Source organism: Coregonus clupeaformis, chromosome 20 (assembly GCF_020615455.1).
Source record: "Coregonus clupeaformis isolate EN_2021a chromosome 20, ASM2061545v1, whole genome shotgun sequence".
NCBI classification, from domain to species: domain Eukaryota; kingdom Metazoa; phylum Chordata; class Actinopteri; order Salmoniformes; family Salmonidae; genus Coregonus; species Coregonus clupeaformis.
In genome coordinates, this window is record NC_059211.1 from 47057176 (window position 1) to 47082301 (window position 25126).

General features: G+C 42.8%; 1 protein-coding gene across 1 annotated transcript; it reads right to left on the reverse strand.

Moving 5' to 3' along the window:
- Positions 1–4621: 4621 nt before the first annotated feature.
- On the reverse strand, positions 4622–25126 carry LOC121533541 (repulsive guidance molecule A). Its single transcript, XM_041839585.2, has 5 exons — positions 25033–25126; positions 14065–14105; positions 11508–11656; positions 8099–8610; positions 4622–6268 (listed from the first exon to the last, which is right to left on the reverse strand). The coding sequence occupies exons 2-5, from the start codon at positions 14100–14102 to the stop codon at positions 5570–5572; spliced, it is 1398 nt and encodes a 465-aa protein (XP_041695519.1). The 5' UTR covers positions 14103–14105; positions 25033–25126; the 3' UTR covers positions 4622–5569.

The following is a 25126-nucleotide window of genomic DNA, read 5'->3' on the forward strand; positions in this document are numbered from 1 at the left end:
CTCTCGCCATCATATCCTACTCTTCTGTTGCTGTCTCTGTGTCTTCTCTTGAGTGTCTCTTTAGTTTTGCAATCCAAAACGGTCAAGGGGATACTAGGGTAACTTAACTTGTTTTGGGCCTGTGTCAGGGTCACCTAAATCATTGTCTTCCCTTCCATTTGCCCCTGGCTGCTGCTGTTCTAAGTGCTCCACTGGCCTGCTGTTCTCATCTGTCCTCCTCCTTGGCTCATCTGAAAGGTAGCAAAGTAAAGGTGCAACATGTCATTGGTTAGTTTTAAAGGGTGACTGCACTACCTGATTTGGCTTTAGATTTGGTTCATTAAGAAATGCTAGCAGCTATGATTGAATTCAAATGTGTGTTGGTTTCAGGGTGTGATTTAATGAGTGTGTTTGTAGGTGGGAAGAGTTAGACAAATTATTTTCCCAATTAGCTTCAGTTGGCTGGTGTGCGACCTGACTTTGGCTAGCCTAGTTCCAGGGCTAGTTAGGGACCGTCAATAAATTACACAATGTAAATTAGACAATATTTTCATGCTGCACACCTTTTAGTTCTCTCATTAAATGCTTTCAATATTTGTGTATACATTTCTACAACTTATAGTTGGTTTGCGGTTTTTAATTCATTGAAATTTGGAGCTATTGGAATTTTTACATATTGTCCCATGTACATTGTGTAATTTACCAAATGGTCCCTAACTAGCCCCATAGGGATATCCAAAGTCAACCCAAATTTACCACAGGCATTATGATCAATCTGTAGTCCATTTTGACAGTAGAATAAATGTTTCTGACTTGTATCGATGTTTTCTTAATGAGAAGTTGGTTTTTAGGGGCAGTTGCTCTTTAAAGTTATTGTATACTGACATGACCAGGGCAACTCAACTTTAAAGAAAAATGCAAGTTTCCTCATAACAGCGCAACACAACTCCAAACATGACAGATAAGAAGCTACATAGCCTCTAGGCTATATGACTATAAAGTCACATGAGCCCAAAAACAATTACCTGTAGAATGGAATAAGTTATAAGACCTCTATGGTTCATTTAATTTATTCAGTTCCACCAGCTAATGTGAGATTTTTTGATTTCATAACATTTGAGGACACAACTTAAGGGCCTATGTACTTTTCAATGTTTTGTTCACCTACAATCTAACCACAAAGCTGGCCATGATATACACTCTCAAGCAGTCAGTAAACAATACACCGAAAAATTGAAAACACATTGTTCAAAACATACAGTTCTCAGGAAGAAGTAGATTTTTAATCTAAAAACAAATTTCATATTTTTCCATCAGTCTTTTGATGATGAACGAAAACATGTTCTATCATAGTAGCTCAAAATTGATCAGAAATTACTACTCTGCTTTGCTCTTTTGTTTTTCCTCCTCCTTGTACCCCTATTTTTACAGTACTGTACCCTGCATCTCACAAACTTGTCCTTTGTCTCTGTGATACTGTAATTCTTGTTCTTTGTTGATATGACCCTGCAACCAGTCAAAATCTATTGAGCAGTCAGTACTGTTAACAAATGGAAAGCACAATGTTCAGGCCATACAATTAGTCCATTGTACAGTATACAGCCTACAATGGACTGTACTACAGTATACAATACTAAAAGGGACAAAAATCAAAGGAATAAACATGTGATCAATGTGCTTCTTCTTGTCTTTGGGCTGGGTCAGGCCAGAGCACTTCGTCGACATCACAAACAATATTGTCCCTCCTGAGGCAACGGGGGAAGAAGCCTTGTGTGCCATACCCAGCCCTGACATGATTCCTCACCTATATCACCACAGGCTAAATCCATGGCTTGCAGCAGATTTACTCTGGTGTAGGGTTGTCTATCATACACTTTCCATCTCCAAGAGGAGAAAAACTCCTCAATCGGATTCAGGAAAGGCGAGTATGGAGGGAGGTACAAGTTCATAAACTGCCCATTGATGTTAAACCATTCCCTTACCTGAGCAGCTCGGTGGAAACCGACATTGTCCCACACCATCACATAGGTGGGAATGGGATTCTCATTTAGCTCTTGACCCTGCTGCTCTTGAACCTGCTGCTCAAATAAAATATATTTTAGATTGGCAATAAATCTTAGAAGGTGCTGGGTGTTATATGGCCTGAGTGTAACATGGTGATGTAGAACACCATGGTTGCTGATAGCAGCACAGATTGTGACATTGCCACCTCGTTGGCCAGGGACTTCAACAATGGCCCGCTGTCCAATCATGTTTCGGCCTCTCCTTCTCCTCTTTGTTAGATTGAAGCCTGCTTCATCGACAAAGATGAACTCATGGGGTCTGTCCAAGGATTCCAAGTCAAATATTGTCTGTGTAGAAATACAATATACTGTATGTAGGATTTTGTAAGTCGTACAGAGACAGTGCTATAATGTAGAGTACAATTAGGCCTACTGTATGCACTTCTGATTCACATACATTGTATGTACTGAAGAGTAATGTCATTCACATAGTATGTGTTAGTACTGTAGACAATCTGGATTACAGTAAATGTTTCTGAATGTACACTTACTTGCACATACTGAGCTCGCAGTTATTTCACCCTTGGTGAGTTGCGCTCAAAAGGTACTCTGTATACTTGTTTCATTCGCATCCTGTTACGATGGAGGACACGGTTAACTGTGGAAATGCTCACACTGTCGATTCCCTGGAAGTGTGTGTTTTTTCTTGTATCACGCGTTCCTGGATTTCTCTGAGTCATATTGCATTATCTTGAAGGACCATGCCAACTATAACAGCCTCTTGCTCCCGAGTGAATATAGCTGTCCTTCCACCTGCATGTGGCAGCCTTGCAATTGTACAAAGAGGAGTTGTGCAGTTACAAAACATATTCATGCAGTACAATACATACAGGGATTAACTTTACAAATGTCTATTGAAACAGCTGCATATAGTGTAGTACAGTAAATTTGCAATTACAAAAATACAGTAGTATACTGTACCTGTTCTCTTCTCTGAATGTCCTTACTATGGTGGACACAGAAAATCGGCTCAAATTGTGTTGCACTCTACGTACTGCTTCCCTCATTGTCAGTCCATGGACAAGAACATGGTCTATGACTGTTGCTTGAATTTCATCAGATATTTCCACCCTTTGTCTTTGTCTTCCTCTTCATCCTCCTCTTCCTCTTCCTCTTTCTTGCCCTCCTCCTCGTATACGTCCTCGTACATTGTTTCTTCTATCCATTCTCAGACTTTCTCCTTCCCACCTTCAACAACCTGTTTGCTCTCTGAACTGGCTTATATTGGTTGTGTCACATCATTTGAAACAGGTTAAATCAATTTTGAGTGGTTGTGTTCAATTAATGACATGTGTTCTCTATTTGTATTTGATTGTTGCCACTTGTGTTTACCAGTATGGATGACATGTGCATTAGAGTTCAGAATGTGTTTTGAAAATGAGAATGTGTTTAGAGTTTTGCTGAAAAGTGAGATCTGCAAATTGTGTTTTACCATGTGAAATGGTTTAAGGTATTGACAGACTGCATAATTAGTTAAATGAGTCCAGGCAACTGAGAACTTTGTTCAGCCAATGGGTTTTAGTGTTTTAGCAATTGAGAAAAACTGTAAAAGGTTCTTCACCATCAATTAAAGGCTTTCTTATTGGTTTCACTCTTTTAAGACTTGCATGAAGTGCCTCCAGAAAGTATTCACACCACTTGACTTTTTCCACATTTTGTTGTGTTACAAAGTGGGATTAAAATGTATTTGTCATTTTTTGTCCACAATCTAAACAAAATACTCTGTCAAAGTGTAAGAAAAATTCTAACAGACAATAAAATGAAAAATAAAACCCTATCTTGATAAAACTCCCTGAGTCAATACATGTTAGAATCACCTTCAGCAGCAATTACAGCTGTGAGTCTTTCTGGGTAAGTCTAAGAGCTTTCCACACCTGGATTGTGCAACATTTGCCCTTTATTCTTTTCCAAATTCTTCAAGTTCTGTCAAATTGGTTGTTGATCATTGCTAGACAACAGCGGAGGCTGCTAAGGGGAGGACAGCTCATAATAATGGCAGGAATGGAGTCAATGGAGTGGTATCAACCACATCTTTAATGTAGTTGACACGTTCCAGCCATTATTTTGAGCTGTCCTCCCCTCAGCAGCCTCCACTGCAAAACAACCCTTTTCAGGTCTTGCCATAGATTTACAAGTAGATTTAAGTAAAACTCTGCCACTCAGGAACATTCAGTCTTCTTGGTAAGCATCTCCAGCGTAGATTTGGCCTTGTGTTTTAGGTTAACAAAAAGGGGTTGAATACTTAACTCAAGACATTTCAGCTTTTTATTTTTAATTTGTAAAGATTAAAATACAAAAAAACATCTAAACGTATTCAATTTTAACTGTAACGACAAAATGTCAAATGTCAAGGGGTGTGACTACTTCTGAAGACACTGTATATGTAGAAACAGTCACTGGCCTACGCTAAATAAAAAATGCAACCTTTTAGGAAGCCTGACAGTTTACTCAGAATTGACAGATTTACACTAGCAAATATTCTCCATGGTCCCACTCACATACAGTATCATGAATCCTTGTGCTGTAGACAGCATTGATTCTTGAAAGCTTAAGAAGCAAAAATGCTAAACAAACGAAAATGGTGTCCAACACTTTTTAATATGGAAAATTACAGATTATAAAGGTAAAACACATTAGTTCACTTTTCTTACAAGGATTCAAAAATACCTAACTAAATCACAAGTGTAAAACATCTATACACAGGCAAATGTACACAATATAAAACACATATACACTCTTTCAATATATTATTATATAGAGATTTTCTTTACCTTTAAAAAACTGGAAGCCAAGCAGCTTGAAGAGGGAGTGTTTCACCTAACTGATAATGTGATCACACTTGGATGCAGTGAAAAGTACTGAGAATATTACACCAAAACCCAAATACATTTGGATAGGTAGTATTTTTGTTTAGTTGTTGGATCATCCCATGTAAGAAACATATATTTTCAGTAAATATGACAACATTGAGGTACTAAACTTGGAGTGTTAACCGTTAAGTGCCTAATGATGAAACAAAAGGTATGTCTTACCTTCCACGGATGTCTCTGCACTATAATATACTATTTTCATGTTAGCCTGATACATTCTCTGATTATGATATCTGGCACAGTTGTGTGCATCGTGATGTATTCCCAACAAATATGAAATATTTACAAATATTATTTTTGATAAGTTGCCTTACATCCGGCGTACAGACAACCATGTTATGATGAATTTCCCATTTAAGCATCCTGTAACTGTCTTAATCCAATTTACAAGAAGGGTGAAAATGGAGAGCGCATTACGCACTTAACCACCGACAGATCCCACATGATTGCGTGCATTCAGACTCAATTAAGTGGTAGAAGCTGGCAGCCAAAGTGTGTGTGGGGGGACAAGAAGCACTGGCATCCTTTTTGAGTGCTCAAACCTACAAAATGGTTTAGTGACAGGAAAAGAACCACAACATTCACAAATGCAAAAAACAGGCACTCTTTCCTCAAGCTGGAATCACTTCCACTTAGTTTTTGTGTCGTATTTTCTCTTTACAAAAGCAGTAGAACCAGTAGCAGAAGTGTGACCAGACTGGGGGTTGCTGTTGCCAACGTATGTGGACCCCCTCTGTTTTGTTGAACATGAGGAGTCCTGGGAGAATTCTGCTTCAGTTTGCTGGGAGGAAGGGCCTTCAGATCCTCCAGGGCCCCGTAGGCTGCCATGGAGAACTCAGGGTCCCCTGTGGTGAGCAAGTCAAACACACAGGACTGGAAGTATACGTCCTCTACCTGCAGGGTCTCCCTGCACTTGGCTGTGGCGCGCTCCACTGTGTAGATCTGATGTGGGGGCAGTAGGGGCCCCAGCTCGGGGTTAGACCCGGAGCCCGGGAGGCGGGGGTGAAGGGGCTGGCGCCCCAGCATGTGCTCTTTGATGAGCTCGTTGCGCGGGCACCCGTGCAGACAAAGCTGCAGCCCACTGTTCTCCTCAGAAAAGTCAAGGGTGTCCTCCGGCATGCGGATGGCGAAGGTAAGGTAGCGCCCCACCCGGCGCACTATGATGGACGTCCCAATGTAGCGGGCCTGGATCTTCACCAGGCGGCCCCCGGAGCCAGCCTTTTCTACGATCCACAGACTGCCCCCCTCCCCGCCACTCCGAGTGCCGTCCTGGAAGGCAGAGGGAAGGTCCTCGGTGGTGGCCTGGTACACCTTCTGCTCTGTACAGCCGTGGTACGACTTGAAGATCACAGTTATCTGGAAGAGAACAATGAAGAGATGTCAGCAAAGGCAAGTCAATTAATGATTCCATTGAAATCAAAATTGACTTATGAAAATCGTACTTTCTGTAGTATTGTTTGGTGGACAACGGTTAGTACGTAGTTATTTTCTGATGGCTAAAGCTGTCGAAGTATTATCCTGCATACACCCTGATTACTAAATACTAAGCAGCAGACACCATCAGAGGCCTTCAACGGACTTCAACAGGTGTAGTACCATTTTGAGCCACAATGTGTCAGCAGGACCTTAACTTTTTATGACATGAATAGCTCATTTTAAAGTTTGAGAACACAAACTCCTGTCTTTCTCTTGGAAAAGGTATAAGAGCTTTTCTGTAATGTGATGGAAGGAAAGCACTATGAGCAGAAATATTCATTATACTCTTATTTTAAAGTAAATATGGACTAGAAAACATCAGCAACACATTGGTGATATCTTGGACCACTAACTTGGAGATAATCAGCTCCAAAGAAACGACTAGGCCTACTAATGAATGTTCCCACATTAATCTGTGCCATCTAAAACAAATATCATTGTAAATGTCATAAACCATGGGCACATGTATGGCTCCATACTCTTTCTTAAGAGAGTGCAGGATCAAACAAACCCAGCTGTCTGATAGGCCCATAAATCAGAAATACCTTCCACTACAACTGCCACTGTGCCTGAGCTCTGACACGACTCTGGAGTCGAGCCTGGATTTTTTTTGTACTAGGCCGACATTTTTATAAAGCTTTGTCAAAGAGGTGGCTATGGTTAACTTTACAGTTAAGGGGATACTATATTTGATGAACGATGTGGGTGTTGGCTTTGCATTTCTACCCCCCCCTCCCCCCCCATACGCACAAAAAAATCATTTGAAATAGTTGGCTCTGAAATCTGTTCTCCCTTTAGTAGTGTTTGGCTTACTTTGAACGCATACGCAATCCAGCGTAGGTTATTTACAAAAGTCCTTGAGTTTCATGGATTTCAGCAAACTCTGATCTGAAAGAAACTTGCAGACCAATCAGTATCACTTTGGCTTTTATCGGATCTAGCCTATGCCTAGATGATTTGGCCTACGCCTATTGGTCTTCTCAGAGGTCTGGGTAGTCCAAGACCCAATCCTTGGTGTTTTTGCTTGTATTCTACATGAGCTGAAAATATCACTACTGGAAACCAATTATTTTAGCAAATAAGGCACAGTTTGCTGGTAGCCTAGTCTAAATTTATAGTAGGCCTACTTTCTAGTGTCTACCAAGTGTTGTATTCATCCAGTGCATATCTACAAATGTAATAAGTCAAGCTCCAAGTGTGGCCTTCAATATGAAGAACCAGGTTTAAATTCTGACTTCAGGGATCAGATGCTATTAAGATAAGCCAAACTCAAATCAGTAGAATCGAAAATATGCGGTTTCTATCCAACTATTCCACATTTCAACAAAAATATCTGTCCATTATTTGACTAGAGGGGAGAAAAAAAAGTTATACAATTGTGGGAGAGGAAAATGTTGGGGCAAGCGTTAATCACTACCATATGACTGACCACCCATGTGTTAAAGGTAGAGCGCTCAAGCATGTCCGTGATCCAACACCACTAAATGGCCCTCTCTCCCTTGGTGTCTGGAAGAGGAATGAAAGAGGTAAAGTCGCTGGAGGCAGTGGAGACAGATCCTAACTTGAGATATATTTGTATATCTTGAACCATTGTGTCAGTCTCCTTTTGAATTCAATGTATGACATACAGTTCAGGTATCTTTGTTATGATTGGGCCCTGTGTCTTACTGACAGCAAAATCGCCATACGTGAACCCATGACTTGGCCTACCTTGCTGGTGGCGGTGGCGCTGGAGCCCAGGACAACAGCCACATTGGTCACCTGCACCGACAGGTAGCGGTTATCGATGAGAGGCCACGCCCCCTCCACCTTGCAAGTCTGGAACTCGTCGCGGAACGTCCGCAGGTGCGGGTCCCCAAATAATCCACAGTGGGCATACTTCTTTCCCTGGCCGGCAGGGCCCGAGGCCAGCACGCGGCTCTCGTAGTCGCACAGCTCGGACACGACTGGCCTGGAGGTGCTATGGGCCTTGGCAGAGGAGGTGGGCCCGTCGCTGGAGCAGTTGTGCTGGGTGAAGAGCTCCTTGATACGGAACACGGCCGAGTGGTAGACCAGGTCACCCCTGCAGCTGCGCGCCGTGCGACGGGTACACAGGGCGTAGGCACGCAAGGCAATGCAGTAGTCCACATCGGACGGGGAGTCTTCCTGGAGACCACTAGAGGGCGAGGTAGAGGCCACGTACTCCGCATTGCAGCGCTGGATCCGGCACTGCTGGCAGTGTGCTGTAGGGGGGAGGAAACAGGGGACAGGTGTTACGTGTTTATCATCGCCTACAACAGGTGATCAGAAACAAAATGGGAGGAAAGTCATTTATTTAGATAATGAACCATTAATGTGTACACCAAAGCCGAGACCTAGCTAGGCCTAGTTCATGGTGGTGTATATAAATGCGTTTGTCTCAACTCTTCGTAAGAATGAGAAATTGAGGATGCAAAAACTACTTAACACTCCTCTAATGACCATATATAAAAATAAAGTTTCCAATAGAAATCACAGTTATCAGGCTAGTCTATTCACTGCCTAATAACTTTGTTATAATGAATTTTCTGAGTTTTAACACATCAGCTGTACAACCTAGCTATGTGCAGCAGGACAGCTAAACTTTTCCACCTATCGAGTTTATGTAAAAAAAAAATGCTATTTAAAAACCCAAATGCGCCAGCCAGCCCACAGGGGCATGTTACCATACTCTGTCTCAGAGCAAAGTCAGTCAAAACGTATTTGCCCCCAACTCTCTGTCATAGAAATAACAGTGCTTCACTGCTGGAGGAAGCCAATCTATGTAGTTTGCTTAAGGGTGATGAATGTGGTTTGGCTTTTGCTGGGCCAATAGGAGGCGCAATAAAGGCGCACATGCCCACTGTATAAGAGATTGACTTCAGACCCAAGAGGAACCGCACAAAGAGCAGTGTTTGTTCAGCGACAGAGTAACTAACAGCTGGCCGAAGGCAAGGATGTAAGACCCAGTCAGGATTGTATAAATTCGGCACTTCCTGTGTTAAGTTATTACTCAGCACTGTATCTGGCAGTAACTATGTTTTGGGGTAACAAGGAGATTACGTATTCACCTTTTTGAGAAGCCTATAGGCTTATCTTGAGGCTCTAGATGACAGGTGCATTTACATGACATTAATTTATTGCCTCTCACCTGTGCAAGTGTCACAAGATGTCACATACATTGCACACTTTAATAATACAGCCTCAACAAGACTAAAAACAGAACTATAAATTATCATATTCACATTGACAGAAGATCGGATAATAAACACTAGCCCTCCAGACTGTTTTAATCCCAAAAGGCATGATGAGCTTGCAATAATACAAATCTTGCCATATTTTCTACAGACAGTGGGGAAAGATAATTGGTTGCAAACTGTTTGAATATATTTTCTAGTGACTAATGCCCTACATGGGCCTTGGCAACTGTTCAAAACAGATGTGTGAGAGGTCAACTTAGAAGCATTCTACATCCCTCCTCTGAATTCCGCCAATGATCCCAGTGCTTGCAGGGAGGTCACCGAACTCTGCTTTGAATATTGTCCATTTGACAATCACAGCCTATAGCGCAATCAACAACCATGTCCATCTTTAAAGGCGCTTTATGGTCAGCCTTTGACAAGAGGCAATGAGAGAACCATGTGCAGAAAATGGGAAAGGATTAAGAGGAGAATAGGACAAATTTGCATAGCGAACAAAATATTTCAATAGGTGTGTGTGGGCCCCGTGTAGCTCAGTTGGTAGAGCATGGCGCTTGCAACGCCAGGGTTGTGGGTTCGATTCCCACAGGGGGCAAGTATGAAGAAGAAGAAAAAAATGTATGCACCCACTAACTGTAAGTCGCTCTGGATAAGATAAAATGACTAAAATGTGAACAATTTAAGGGCAACAAAATAAGATTAACTAATCTGTGGAATTGAGGGTGGCTTTAGAATGTAAACAAGGCAAACATGGCATACCCAGTATAATAAGATGTATCTTACGCATCCTGCTATGTACATGAATACACCAACCAAAATGCACAATAATAACCATGTCTCAGTAGTCTACCACATTATGGGGAAGTAAGAATTGAAAATGATTCAACTATCACTAACAATACTAAGTTATAGGATACTGTTTTGCAATTCCCTTTACTGGAATTTCTAGCGCCCAAGTTTATCTAATGACCTATGGTGAAAATTATCAAAAGTTTACAACATATCACGAAACGATTGGACCAAAAACACATTCACGTCCCAAATCCCCATTTATTTCTCTTACAGCTCTTGTGACTGAAACGTGTGTAACGTTTGCTAGCTATTACGTACGTTTTCAAAGAAACACATAAAATCACCACACTTATACAATTTGTTTCGTATCGCACATGCATACAAAGCTAGGGCCGAAGTTTTTTTAAGTTACGATGGACACGTTCAGAGGCCGAAAAGTCTGACCAATGCATTGCAATAACAAATGAAGCATGAACTTAACAAAACACCGTCGTACATTTAATTTTTACAAGGTAAAACTAATCACAGCATTAACAGTTAGCAAGCTAACTATGTTAAAACGTGTTAGCCATTTGTTGCTCCTTTACAAACAACATTTTCGAATACAATTTGCGAACGCGACGTGTAAAGGCTAGCAAGCTAAATGCTAATTTTCTTATTTCGCCAACTTCTACAAGTACAAACTTTATTTTAGACTTCGTGTGTGAATACAGTATCATTAGGTCTATGGTTGGCTTCAACCGTGAAAAAAATAAATGACTGTTCGACATATGATGCATTTAGCGAAAATAGCTAGATAGTTGTTAACTAACGAAAAGTTTGCCCAAAGTAGCTCGTGTAGTTTAGTTAGCCGCTAGCTGCCCGTTTTAGGCACACAGCATGCTAGCTTGCTGATTACCGACGTAACTTCTAACCAACAAGTGTTTGACTACAACTCCAACTTAACAGAAATATACAGTGTAAACTAAATACACTCCCATGTTTTATGTCATAACTATTCCAGAAAGCGTGAGTGTTTTTGTGAACTAGTCTCGCACAGCCAAGAAAGTATTCCATCATCGATTCGGGGTGCGGGAAAAAGGTTTTGCATGCACACAGGATAACATACATGTCATGATATGTTGACTTACCTGGTCGGAGCAGCAGCGAAAGTAAAACCATCGTAAAAGTAATACAGTTCCAAAGCTGCCGCTTAGCCAAGTTTTGAGGTCCGCTTCTCCCCATGCCAATCCATTCAGTTAGAATGGAGTTCTTCGACTGCTGCTCATCGACGCTGTAGCTGCGGAAAATTAGACAAACATTCGTATTCTTTCCCAAGCGCTGTCATTCAAAAGGGGCCCAGTCTTCAGGGCGGCTCTACATGGGAGGGGTCTAACAGAGTAGACGGGGCTCAGATGTGGTTGTTGGCCAATGAAAGACTAATGATTCGTTAACCACTTCATATTTACATAATGCGGTTGGTTGCAATCAGGGGACATTGGGGACCAAGCCAATGGAAAGTGTTTCTAAAGACAATGAAGGCGGTTCGAAATGATTATTGTAGTAGTTGGGAGCCAGTTACAATAATTGCTGATGACAATTATAGTTTTTCTCACATATAATTACAGTTACAACTAAAGCATGATGTTTGCAGCCTACATGATTTATCTGAAATAAATAGTAAACCTCTTTCAGGAGAGAGTTCGAGATCGGAGTTGTAGCTCTGTCCACATAGCATTACCCTCTGCACTATAAAGCATTCAGCTGTGGCAGATGTCCTGTTTGATCTCCCTGAGGCTCAACAGAGCTAGAGAGCAAATGGCCCAACACAAACAACCCTGTTGTTTCTCTCTACTTAACTTAAATCATTACATTACTTTCCCTACCTTCTGAAGAAAATGCTCACCCAGGAGGACAATGGTGTCTTAATGTCTAACTTTGTTATTCATGCTAGATATTATGTGGTAGTAAATTACCCTAGGTTTGAATAACATATTTGTGGCATATGAACAGCATGAATGCATGAGGGAGTGAGCTTGCCATGTCAAAATACTCTTGTCGCTTTGCTATTAAGCTGAAGAATTGTTGGGGAGGCAGGTCATACATGTTCAGTGGTGACCTACAATCATGTATGCATCAGTGGAGGCTCATAGTAATGGCTGAAATGGAGCCAATGGAATGATATCAACCAACTGGAAACCACATGATTGATACATTCCATTGACTCCATTCCAGCCATTATTATGAGCCGTCCTCCCCTCAGCAGCCTCCACTGGTATGCATACATATGGGATTACATATGTTACCCTGGATGTTGTTTCATACCTAAGGTCACTAAACATTGCCAGAGATGGTACATCTGGTCAATGTGTAGCATTCCCCCCTAGTATTATATCTCTAAAGATGGGCAGCTCATTATTTGAACACTCACAATACAGGAGAGAAACTTTCCATGAATTATTTTCTCTCAGCTAACTGCTGCTATAATTTTTTCCGTTACTCTTTCTCTTTTTGTGGCCAACTTTCCATCCCTTGCCTTGAACGACACTTCGTGTTTCATTTGCACAGCTGCAAAGCAGGGCCATCTGCATGGAGCAATGCTTACAGAATCATTGGGTTTTGCTCCATGGCCACCACAGTGTTTCTGTGGTTCTCATGTCATGTAAATGTAGGGTTTTTAATGGACAACTAATTACCCAATCAAATATTGGTGTAAAGAAGCTCAACAATCATACTCTGCAAAATTCTCTAATTGAGTTTAAAACTGAATTGACTCGGACAAATGTAACATTCTGTGCGCCGCGCTGCATACCTCTTTTTACTTTATTAAAAGCAACTGAATTATTATACTGCTCAATTTGAGTGGAGGCTGCTGAGGGGAGAACTGCTCATAATAATGGCTGGAACGGAGCAAATGAAATGGCATCAAACACATGGAAACCATGTGTTTAATGTATTTGATACCATTCCACTCATTCTGCTCCAGCCATTTCCACGAGCCCGTCCTCCCCAATTAAGATGCCACCAACCACCTGTGCTCAATTTATACACTTGCCTCCCATCCCCTCTCCCCAATACACGTGTAAATATTGGACTATAAATTGTGCCTGTATTATACTTATGCAAACATGTTTATTCTATTCTACTGAGCCATTTACTTCATGTTCGTATTCTTATCTTTTATTAGTTCTTATTGTTGTTGCATTGACGAGAAGGAACCTGCAAGTAAGCATTTCATTGGACGATGTATACCATGCATATCCCAAAACGTGTAACTTGAAACTTGAACCCAGACAGGTATTGGATCACTGGCTTCTCTATACACATGCTGGCTCCTCTGGCCCACACAATTGTGTGATTCAGGTGCTCTGTCAATCACAGTCCTTGTTGATATGGTGTTGATATATATAGTGGAGGGGAGAATGAAGACAGCTCAACCCAAGTGGAACGTTTGGATTGTTCTGTTCTGCCAGAAGGGACTCCTCCGCCACAGTGGATACACTGTGCCAAGTCTGTCCCGCGAGGGTCAACGTACTGTGTGTTCAGCTAATTTTGGGCTTGATCTCTTTCATGGCTGTTCTCTACTACGGACACATTTCAAACTCCCTGCTGCACAGGTTTGCAGATAGTCATTAGGGCTCTTAGACATGAGATACTGTAGCAAAGCATGTGCATTTATTCCTATCAAAGGTTCAGGTTGTCTCTCACCTCCCAAAATGCTCATCTTCAGGATCCGTAGACAACATTTCCTGCAAGAAAAAAACAGAAGTTAGTTATTGAACATACAGTGAGGGAAAAAAGTATTTGATCCCCTGCTGATTTTGTACGTTTGCCCACTGACAAAGAAATGATCAGTCTATAATTTTAATGGTAGGTTTATTTGAACAGTGAGAGACAGAATAACAACAACAAAATCTAGAAAAACGCATGTCAAAAATGTTATAAATTGATTTGCATTTTAATGAGGGAAATAAGTATTTGACCCCCTCTCAATCAGAAAGATTTCTGGCTCCCAGGTGTCTTTTACACAGGTAACGAGCTGAGATTAGGAGCAAACTCTTAAAGGGAGTGCTCCTAATCTCAGCGTGTTACCTGTATAAAAGACACCTGTCCACAGAAGCAATCAATCAATCAGATTCCAAACTCTTCACCATGGCCAAGACCAAAGAGCTCTCCAAGGATGTCAGGGACAAGATTGTAGACCTACACAAGGCTGGAATGGGCTACAAGACCATCGCCAAGCAGCTTGGTGAGAAGGTGACAACAGTTGGTGCAATTATTCGCAAATGGAAGAAACACAAAAGAACTGTCAATCTCCCTCGGCCTGGGGCTCCATGCAAGATCTCACCTCGTGGAGTTGCAATGATCATGAGAACGTTGAGGAATCAGCCCAGAACTACACGGGAGGATCTTGTCAATGATCTCAAGGCAGCTGGGACCATAGTCACCAAGAAAACAATTGGTAACACACTACGCCGTGAAGGACTGAAATCCCGCAGCGCCCGCAAGGTCCCCCTGCTCAAGAAAGCACATATACAGGGCCGTCTGAAGTTTGCCAATGAACATCTGAATGATTCAAAGGAGAACTGGGTGAAAGTGTTGTGGTCAGATGAGACCAAAATGGAGCTCTTTGGCATCAACTCAACTCGCCGTGTTTGGAGGAGGAGGAATGCTGCCTATGACCCCAAGAACACCATCCCCACCGTCAAACATGGAGGTGGAAACATTATGCTTTGGGGGTGTTTTTCTGCTAAGAGGACAGGACAACTTCACCGCATCAAAGGGACGATGGACGGGGCCATGTACCGTCAAATCTTGGGTGAGAACCTCCTTCCCTCAGCCAGGGCATTGAAAATGGGTCGTGGATGGGTATTCCAGCATGACAATGACCCAAAACACACGGCCAAGGCAACAAAGGAGTGGCTCAAGAAGAAGCACATTAAGGTCCTGGAGTGGCCTAGCCAGTCTCTAGACCTTAATCCCATATAAAATCTGTGGAGGGAGCTGAAGGTTCGAGTTGCCAAACGTCAGCCTCAAAACCTTAATGACTTGGAGAAGATCTGCAAAGAGGAGTGGAACAAAATCCCTCCTGAGATGTGTGCAAACCTGGTGGCTAAGTCATGTTTTGTCAAATACTTATTTCCCTCATTAAAATGCAAATCAATTTATAACATTTTTGACATGCGTTTTTCTGGATTTTTTTGTTGTTATTCTGTCTCTCACTGTTCAAATAAACCTACCATTAAAATTATAGACTGATCATGTCTTTGTCAGTGGGCAAACGTACAACATCAGCAGGGGTTCAAATTCTTTTTTCCCTCACTGTAGTTGTGATTGAAGGCAAAACATGTGCAGGAATACAAATCTTTTTGAATATGGATTTATCAAAAAGTAAATTTGCGTCTTTAAAAGAGAAACAAATCTGACATGCTTAGTGCTACCTTTTTCACTTGTTTATATTTTCTCTATAGCCTACTTTAATAACTCAATCCAAACAATAATTCTAAGACGTCAGTTGTAAATGATAACAATTCTCCAGGTTTACCCTGAATTGTGAACCTCTCTAAATTCCTTTAGACTCTTTGTTGTCCATTGAAGAATTGAAATGACTTTCACTAGGGATGGCACAATTACCGTATAACCGTGTAACCGATGTTATGAATGGAGACCGTCATGAAAATAAAATAACTGTCATAACCGTTAATTATGATATTTTTTTTTTTTGTGGAGCACATATATAAATAGAATGAATAGAACGGACTTGGAACCTATTACCATGGCAATTTGACTGGTAAATTCATGGGTACACTCGCAATGGCTGCCTGGTATTATGATGCAAATAATTTCTATGGTAATATAAAATGTTCATTCAAATGATGTTAACTGATGTGGCTCCATAGAGATCCTATAAAATTACTGGAGGGACAATGTCATAAACCCCTCAAAGTTCCAGAATGGGATGAAAATGGCAGCAATATTGGTCAGGGATGAATCCAAACCAGTCTAATTGGAATGAATGGCAGTAGAGGCATAATCCTGATTTAACTTATGCAGGAAAATAAAAGTAAGGTGTGATATATCAGAAATTGTGTAATAGAATTATTGTCAACCTAAAATATTGTCATATAATTATAAATACCGCTTGTACAGGTTTTATACCAATTGTCTGTCGCAATTTTTGTTTTCTTGGAAAGCTATGAGTGCAATTATATGATACAATGTCAGTACTTGTTGCATTTACAACTTGTCTAAGTCCTATCATCAACTGATGTCAGCAAGTGTATGGCTGTGGATTGACTGCGTAGTTTGAATAGAATGTTGGCATATTGGCAGTTAATTAGAAAAAATAATGGAATAATTCCTCTAAAACCGTCTGGCTAGCTAGCTAACAAATACACAGTGCAGATAAATTCTTCAAATTCCTTATTTTACACAATATCTTATCACAGCACTGGCAAACCATGGTTGACCAACTCCCTGACCAAAATGGCTGACCTTTATCCCATCATAAGAAGATTAATGTCCCTGACTGTCACGACTTCCGCCGAGGCTGCCTCCCCTCCTTGTTCGGGCAGGTTTCAGCGTTCGTTGTCACTGGCTTACTAGCTACTGCCGATCCCATTCTCATCACTCCACTTGTCATGTCTTGTCTTGTCAATCACACACACCTGGTGCTCATTCCCCTAATTAGTATGTGTATAAGTGTTCCCTCTGTTCCCCTTGTCTTTGTGAGTGATTGTATTTGTGAGAGCGAGTAGCTCGGTTGAGCTAGTAGGTAGTAGGGGGATTGCGCGATAAACCTTCGGGTCATGTGCATCCCCTGTCGCAGGCTGAAACGGAGGCTATGGAAACATACGTCACAGAGTCCCTGTGCCAGGGGTATATACGTCCCTCCACTTCACCTGCTTCCTCGAGTTTCTTCTTTGTGAAAAAGAAAGATGGCGGTTTACGCCCGTGCATTGATTATCGACCACTGAATAAGGTGACGATACGATTTAGTTATCCTCTTCCCCTCATTCCTTCAGTGATTGAGTCAATGCATGGGGCCTTTTTTTCACCAAATTAGACCTCAGGAGTGCCTACAACCTGGTGCGTATTCGGGAAGGGGATGAGTGGAAAACAGCATTCAGCACAACCTCAGGGCATTATGAATACCTGGTGATGCCCTACGGTTTGATGAATGCTCCATCCGTTTTCCAGTCCTTTGTGAACGAGGTGTTTCGGGACATGCTTGGTCGCGGTGTGGTGGTCTACATCGATGACATCCTGGTGTATTCCGCTACGCGCGCTGAGCATGTGTCCCTGGTTCGCAAGGTACTGGTCCGACTGTTGGAGAATGATCTTTATGCCAAGGCAGAGAAGTGTGAGTCAATCTCCTTCCTCGGATATCGCATTACTACCACAGGTGTGGAGATGGAGGGAGATCGCATTTCAGCCGTGTGTATTTGGCCGACTCCAACCACGGTGAAGGAGGTGCAGCGCTTCCTTGGCTTTGCCAACTACTATCAGAGGTTTATTCGGGGCTTTGGCAAGGTCGCAGCTCCCATTACCTCCTTGTTGAAGGGTGGGCCGTCCTGGCTCCGCTGGTCTGCTGAGGCTGATTTGGCCTTCAGTAGATTGCGGCGTCTGTTCACCTCAGCCCCGGACTGGCTCAGCCCGATTCATCACTACCATTCGTAGTGGAGGTGGATGCGTCCGAGGTAGGGATAGGCGCTGTCTTATCCCAACGCTCGGGCACGCCACCAAAGCTCCGCCCCTGTGCCTTATTTTTGAAGAAGCTCAGCTTGGCGGAGCAGAACTACGGCGTTGGTGATCGGGAGCTGCTGGCTGTTGTCCGAGCTTTGACGGTGTGGAGGCATTGGTTCGAAGGGGTGAAACACCCTTTCCTCGTCTGGACAGACCACCGTAACCTGGAGTACATTCGGGCAGCGAGGAGGCTGATTCCTCGCCAGGCCAGGTGGGCCCTCTTCTTCACCCGGTTTGATTTCACACTTTCATACATTCCAGGGACGAAGAACGTGAAGGCAGATGCACTGTCTCGGCTGTATGACACAGAGGAGAGGCCCAGAGACAACACCCCCATACTCCCGGCCTCATGCATTGTGGCACCGGTAGTATGGGCGATGGGCGCGGATATAGCGCAGGCATTACGCACAGATCCATCTCCACCACAGTGTCCAGCTGGGCTGCAGTACGTGCCTGCGCTTATCCGTGATCATCTGATCTACTGGGCACACACGACACCCTCCTCTGGTCATCCAGGTATCGGTCGTACAATGCGCTGCCTGACCGAGAAGTACTGGTGGCCTACCTTGGCTAAGGACGTGAGGGTGTATGTTTCCTCCTGCTCAGTGTGCACCCAGAGTAAGGCACCTAGGCACCTCCCAGCGGGTAAGCTACAACCTTTACCAGTTCCACAACGACCATGGTCTCACCTTAGTATTGATTTTCTTACTGATCTTCCCCGCTCCCAAGGTAACACTACTATCCTGTTCGTTGTGGATCGCTTTTCAAAGTCCTGCCGCCTCCTTCCTCTGCCCGGTCTCCCCACGGCCATACAAACTGCGGAGGCTCTGTTTACTCACGTCTTCCGGCACTATGGGGTACCAGAGGATATAGTGTCCGACCGAGGTCCCCAGTTCACGTCTAGAGTCTGGAAGGCGTTCATGGAAGGTTTGGGTGTCTCGGTCAGCCTGACCTCTGGATTTCACCCCCAGAGTAATGGGCAGGTGGAAAGGGTGAATCAAGATGTGGGTAGGTTCCTGCGGAGCTACTGTCAGGACCGGCCGGGGGAGTGGTCTGTGTTCCTGTCATGGGCAGAATACGCTCAGAACTTTCTCCGCCACTCCTCCACTAACCTAACACCCTTCCAATGTGTTTTGGGTTACCAACCGGTCCTGGCACAGTGGCACCAGAGCCAGACCAAGGCTCCTGCGGTGGATGACTGGTTTCGGCGTGCGGAGGAGACTTGGGACGCTGCCCACGTTCGCCTCCAGCGTGCCGTGCGTCGTCAGAAGGCGAACGCTGACCGGGGGATCGGGTCTGGCTCTCGACACGGAATCTACCCCTCCGCCTGCCCTGCCGGAAGCTGAGCCTGTGGTTTGTGGGGCCGTTTAAAGTCCTGAGAAGGATAAACGAGGTTACATACAGGTTCTTACTCCCCCCTGATTACCGTATTAACCCCTCGTTTCATGTGTCTCTCCTCAGGCCGGTGGTAGCTGGTCCGCTGCCTTTCTAGGGAGTTTTTCCTAGCCACCGTGCTTCTACATCTGCATTGCTTGCTCTTTGGGGTCTTTGGGGTTTTAGGCTAGGTTTCTGTATAAGCACTTTGTGACAACTGCTGATGTAAAAAGGGCTTTAGAAATACATTTGATTGATTGATATCCATTCTTGTATTCTAATTCCTAATTCTATGTGTGGTTCATGCAATGGAATGTGTTTTTTGTAATGTCAGTTGAGTTGATTCAACAAATCACAGCACATGTTGATGGTTGTGACTAGATGAAATACAGCTACGCCCGGAAGTGACTTTTCGTTGCAGGTTGGGAGAGCATTTTAGCTAACCCTAACCCTAAATTATCCTAACCTGCTATGTAGGTTCTCCTAACCTGCAACGAAAAAGTCACTTCCGGTCGTAGCTGTATACCACCTAGTCAAAACCCATATTGATGGGTACACTTCCTGCTTTTACTTCCTGCTTTGCTCCTATGGGTACACTCACAATGGCCGCAAGTCCACCCATTATGCCATCATTAACTTGAATGGGGACGTCCGTTCTATTCATTCTATTTCTAAGAAAATAGAAAATGTTTGCTATTCAAACGGTTATAACAGTGACCGCGGTCATTTGGCTGACCAATAACCGTCATCCAAAATTCCATGACCGTCACAGCCCTAACTTGTGAATCATTCAAACATAGCCCAGTGAAGCAAATAGTTAATCCATCCAGGTGGATGGACCAGATTAATTCTTCACATGAAAGATACTCCCTATAGATGGTCCGTAGAGCTTGATAGGCGGAGAAAGAGCTCTTTCTTCCCCCTTTCCTTCTGAACATATTGCATTGCATGACCCAGCAAATATGCATATTCTGCCTCTTAAAGCCAGTACATTTCTCCCGACACTGGATCACTTGTTCTAATACAATAGAAAAATGAGGTCAGTCTGGTAAAATTAGCCATCCGCCTCACAGCAGGCCTGAATGCCAGGCCAGTGAGAAGGAACAGCTGGGCTCCATTTGTGAGTTGGAGAAACGAGAAATAAAGAGAAAGGGATCAGAGGCATTTTGGCAAGACGCGAAGATAGGGATTGGAAGAGTGATAATATATAGTAAAAAAGGAGTAAGGAGAGAGTAACTGACGAAAACATGGGGTTTGATGAGAATGAGTGGTATGAGTAAGAAAACTAGAATTAAAGAAGAGTGAAAGGGTTTTGAGAGTCAGACAGTGAGAGAAAGATCCCCAGGAATCTGGCAATTGTAGCGTAGAAGAGAAGAAGAGACTGAAACGAGAAGGTGGCTACGTTGGAGACTGTGAGGAGGAGTGTGCAGGAGCAGGAGAGAGGGGGAAGAAAAGGAGAGGGATTGGGTTTCCTCTGACTGTGTGTCTGGGTAGCGCCACATGTTCCTCATTAAGGTCCTCACACTGCGGGACCAACTCCACACCGTGGGGCTTGTTTTTGTTACTAGGTCCATCGAGCTGTGGTCTGGATGAAACCAGAAAACTGGGCCAGTGCTCTCCTGAAAACCTTTATAAACTAGAACACACATCTTGCTTAGAGCAATCCTTGTATTAAACTTTATGATTTAAAAAAACTGCCCAATAACAACATGTGTTTGTTTCACACTAACTTTGTCCACTGAAATTGTCACCAGATTTTTTGGGATAGAATCTGATAAGAAAATCTAGAGAAATGCTTACTCTCTGTTATACACCTGTAATATGAGGGGTAACATTTAGGCCGTAGGATCCGTAGGTAACTGCCCTGTTTGTTTCAATCAAATCACATATTTTGCCTAGTGGCACGCGTTGTTGAATTGTGGCCGCATGAAGGAAAAATGCGACCATTCGCACAATCATCCAAAAATCTCATAAGAAATTAGGTGGTGTTTTTTGTCTTACAGTAACATAATATTATGCAATTATATTTGGTTCCGTTATGTACAATACTATCATAATGTGATCTTGCAGAAAAAAAATTCAGCTTGGATTTACTTTATTAAACAAGCACCATTCGCCAAAGTAGCTTGTTCTCTATGAGTAGATTAGAGACTGTGCGTAAGTAGAGAATCCCACACATGCGCAGAAGCTTTGGGACCTTTAACCCATGGAAAAGGGGTCCAGAAAAGTCAGATCTGCAGCCATTAAAGTCTAAAGTGGAAAGTATGCACATTTTATTTTAAAGGGCTCTTGTATAAAGTAAGTGGCCTAGTTAGTACCTTGTGAGTGTGAGTCTCTGAGTGAGCAGCAGTAGGGAGAGCATGCAGGGCCGGCCACTCACAGCGAGGGGACCGTTATCTGTAGGTAGATAAGAGATCCAGCAGTGCGAGTGTGTACAGGGCTGCCCTGATAGCATCTCCTCTCAAGGATCCCACTTACGGGCCATGATTGATACCTAACAGAGCACAGAGGGGGATCCTCACAGTGTTTTTCTAGCTGCTTGCAGCCCTCTCCATAGGAGGCCATGCATGCATCTGTTTACAGTGTTTTGGCGATATGTGTGCCTGAGTCAGCATATGTTGTTATCAAGGAGCTGTATATCTACTTTTAAAGGCTATGCTTTTTGAACAAGTTGTGTGGTCACTGGTTTTCAATAGGAAATAATTTAGTTATAGGATTGCTTGAACATTTTGTCCCCAGAATATTCATATTCATTTATTTGTGGGTCAGGTGAAGGCGGTTCTGTCATGAGAGAGGGCACTATTGCACATCTCTTATCTGAGAAAATTCAGTTTGCACTTTGCATTGACTAACTGTTGATCCAGACAGTAGATAGGGGCCTACAATTAAAAAGTTGTATATAATGCGATACAGTTGTCTATGAACCCTAAATCTAATCCTAAACTAAAACTAAAATAGTTTCACTGTAGTGTCCCTATTTTCAATTCTCTGTTCATCTCTCACACCCTTACAATAAGTCCCTCCCTCTCTCCTCCTTTTCAACAGAACAAATGTAGTTGACATAGCGTCAAACTCAGTGCCTTTCAATAGATAGCTAACTGACAGGTAACCATAGATTTTAGGTCGGGGGTCTTCCTGCACTGATGAGGGATGATGGATCAAATACATGCAGAGCAGAATACAGAGGGACCTCTGATCCTTCCCCAATGGGAGAGAGTGCAACCTGGCCTGGCCAACCACAGTAAAGGGGATCTCACCTTTGACCCTGACCTTACCTGTGTATCTGCAGTGCAGGTGAGTCAGGAGCCAGTAAACTCCGGGGCCCCTGAGGTGGGAGGTATGTGTGTGAGGATTAGCAAAGGTGTGTGTAACATGCAGACAGATCAGCGCTGAAGCTTCCCTAATCTTTCAACTGTCATCTAACCACAAAAAGTACTTTGCCTGCCCTGCACTCCCTTTCATTAGGTATTGCAAAAAAAATGTATTTGCAAGGACTGTGAAATAGATAGTGATGAAGCAAGAAAAAATTGTCTTGGGTTGAAAAACAGATTTTATAACACAACCACAATCAGCACTTTCAGTACTTTATTGATAATGCTATTGTGCCATATGCACTCTCTAAGCAGGTTGCAAGCTGATTTGATTTCCATTGCCTTGCTAGAACATGCTTGGGCTGTCCACTTCCCACCTCTCCTGACACCCCTCCCCATCATCTAGACTCCTAGGGCAGGCTGAATAGTAGAGACAGCCAATTGCTTTGCTTTGTAATGACTTCTGACAACACTCTTTCCCCCTGGAAATTATGGACAATTCGCTCTAAAAGGCTTCACCAGTGAATAAAATGATAATGACTGTGATACATACCACACATTTTTCGATGTTACGAGCTTTGATTTGATTTATTAGGATCCCCATTAGCCGACGCCAATGGCGACAGCTAGTCTTAATGTGGTCCGACATATAACGAAAAAGACATTACAAACAAAATACTTATCAATTTACATACATTCTCTCGGAGTGGATATGTGTTGGCTTGTTTATGGGTTACCTGAACTAGTAAAGGTACATTTTATAAAAAATATTAACACATGGTTGAATATTTCCAAGAATCGGCTCTAGCGTATTCTTGTGTTCTATCATTGAACCTTCTAACCACAGATCTCTCCAATTACTGAGTTTAGTGTTTCCTACATTAGCAGGTTAGGGAGGTGGAGAGAGGGATGTGGGTTGTGTGTTAGTCCATTTGTCTAAGGAGGCAAGTTCTCCCTCAGCCGGAGAGCGAGTTACAGCCTCCCGCATTTGCCTCATGCTGTCACCAAAGACCCCAGGTTTCCTCCACTGGTTTCCTTTTTACTACCAACATTCTCCTTTTTCTTCTCCTGCAGAAACTGTAAACATTTGACTGAGTGCAATGACACTTATCCATGACCTGTCCACATATGGGTAAGCGTTAAGCACACATGAAGGTTAAGACATTAGGGAAAAAATTTTCCTCTCCATTGCCCATCTCCATATATATTTTCCTTCTTTGCTAAACTCCTATCAACAAGTTATGCATAGGCCTACATTTAACATTTGCGTACATTTAAAACCACGTTTCACTGCACCTATCCGGTGTATGTGGCAATAAAACATATTTATTTTTGATTTGCAACCACAATACTTTTTGGCCTCAGTGTCTATCAATTCAGCTGACATTTGTGACAGTCAGGTTCAAGTAAGTTGGTCCATTTTTCAACCCTACAGTCCCATTGCAATGTGCTCTATGCCTGAAGTGACTTGGCATAAACTCAAAATTCTTCACTGTATGACTCTTCCCAGTCTATGAATCTGATAATCTTTCAGAACTGGTCAATCTGACAAGAGTAAAGGCTATTATCCAACCCTTAGCTCACACAAACAACAGTCCAGGACCAGGAATAGATGGAGAGGCAGACGGTAACTCATGAGACTAGTGTGCAAATGTAGTTTACTAATCCCTATTCACCAAGGTTTACCTCTGGAGGCATGTAAAGAATGCTTCTGTGTGGGGCAAGGAACCCAAAACTGGGAGACTTGGGAAAACATTCACACCAATCAGGGCTGCTTGACTGAATACAATACTGGGATACAGGATCCTGGTATTGTGTAAAGAATTCAGTGTTCACTGCTTGGAAATTGGTATTACTGTCATTTTCTCAGCTTCTAACCTATGTTTCTTATATTCGCTGTAAAGAGACATCATAGTCACCCCTAGCAGTCATGTTCCTTTCTTGCAGAGAGGCAGTACATGTATTTTGTCAAGACATGTTGTCATCAGCTACTGGTACAGCCAGAGGGGCAGAAGGACTCGGATGGACATAGGAGGATTGATGCTTTTTGTTCTATTTTACTGTACAGTACTGGCAGGAATGAATTAAGATACAAAATGGCCAAATATTGACCCTGACCAGAAATACATTTTCACAGTGTATGTCATGAACAAAAGTCTGCGTTTAGTATTTTCTTTTCAGTACAGCATCTGACTGTGTTTGATTGGTTGGAAAGCAATGGCAGAGAGACAAAAATTTAACTTACCTTGGATTTCTATGTGTGCAATGTTGTATGCTGTATCGGCAGTTGGACCAGGCAGAGACAGTTAACCCTCGTTCCCCTGCAACCTCAACTGGTG

What these genes read in the sequence shown, in the direction of transcription:
- LOC121533541 (XM_041839585.2), bottom strand. Translation starts at nt 14,102, where the DNA reads ATGTTGTCTACGGATCCTGAAGATGAGCATTTTGGGAG. An exon ending in GAAGATGAGCATTTTGGGAG is followed by an intron (nt 11,657 to 14,064) that starts GTGAGAGACAAC and finishes AATTTTCCGCAG; the next exon opens with CTACAGCGTCGATGAGCAGC. An exon ending in TTCGCTGCTGCTCCGACCAG is followed by an intron (nt 8,611 to 11,507) that starts GTAAGTCAACAT and finishes TCCCCCCTACAG; the next exon opens with CACACTGCCAGCAGTGCCGG.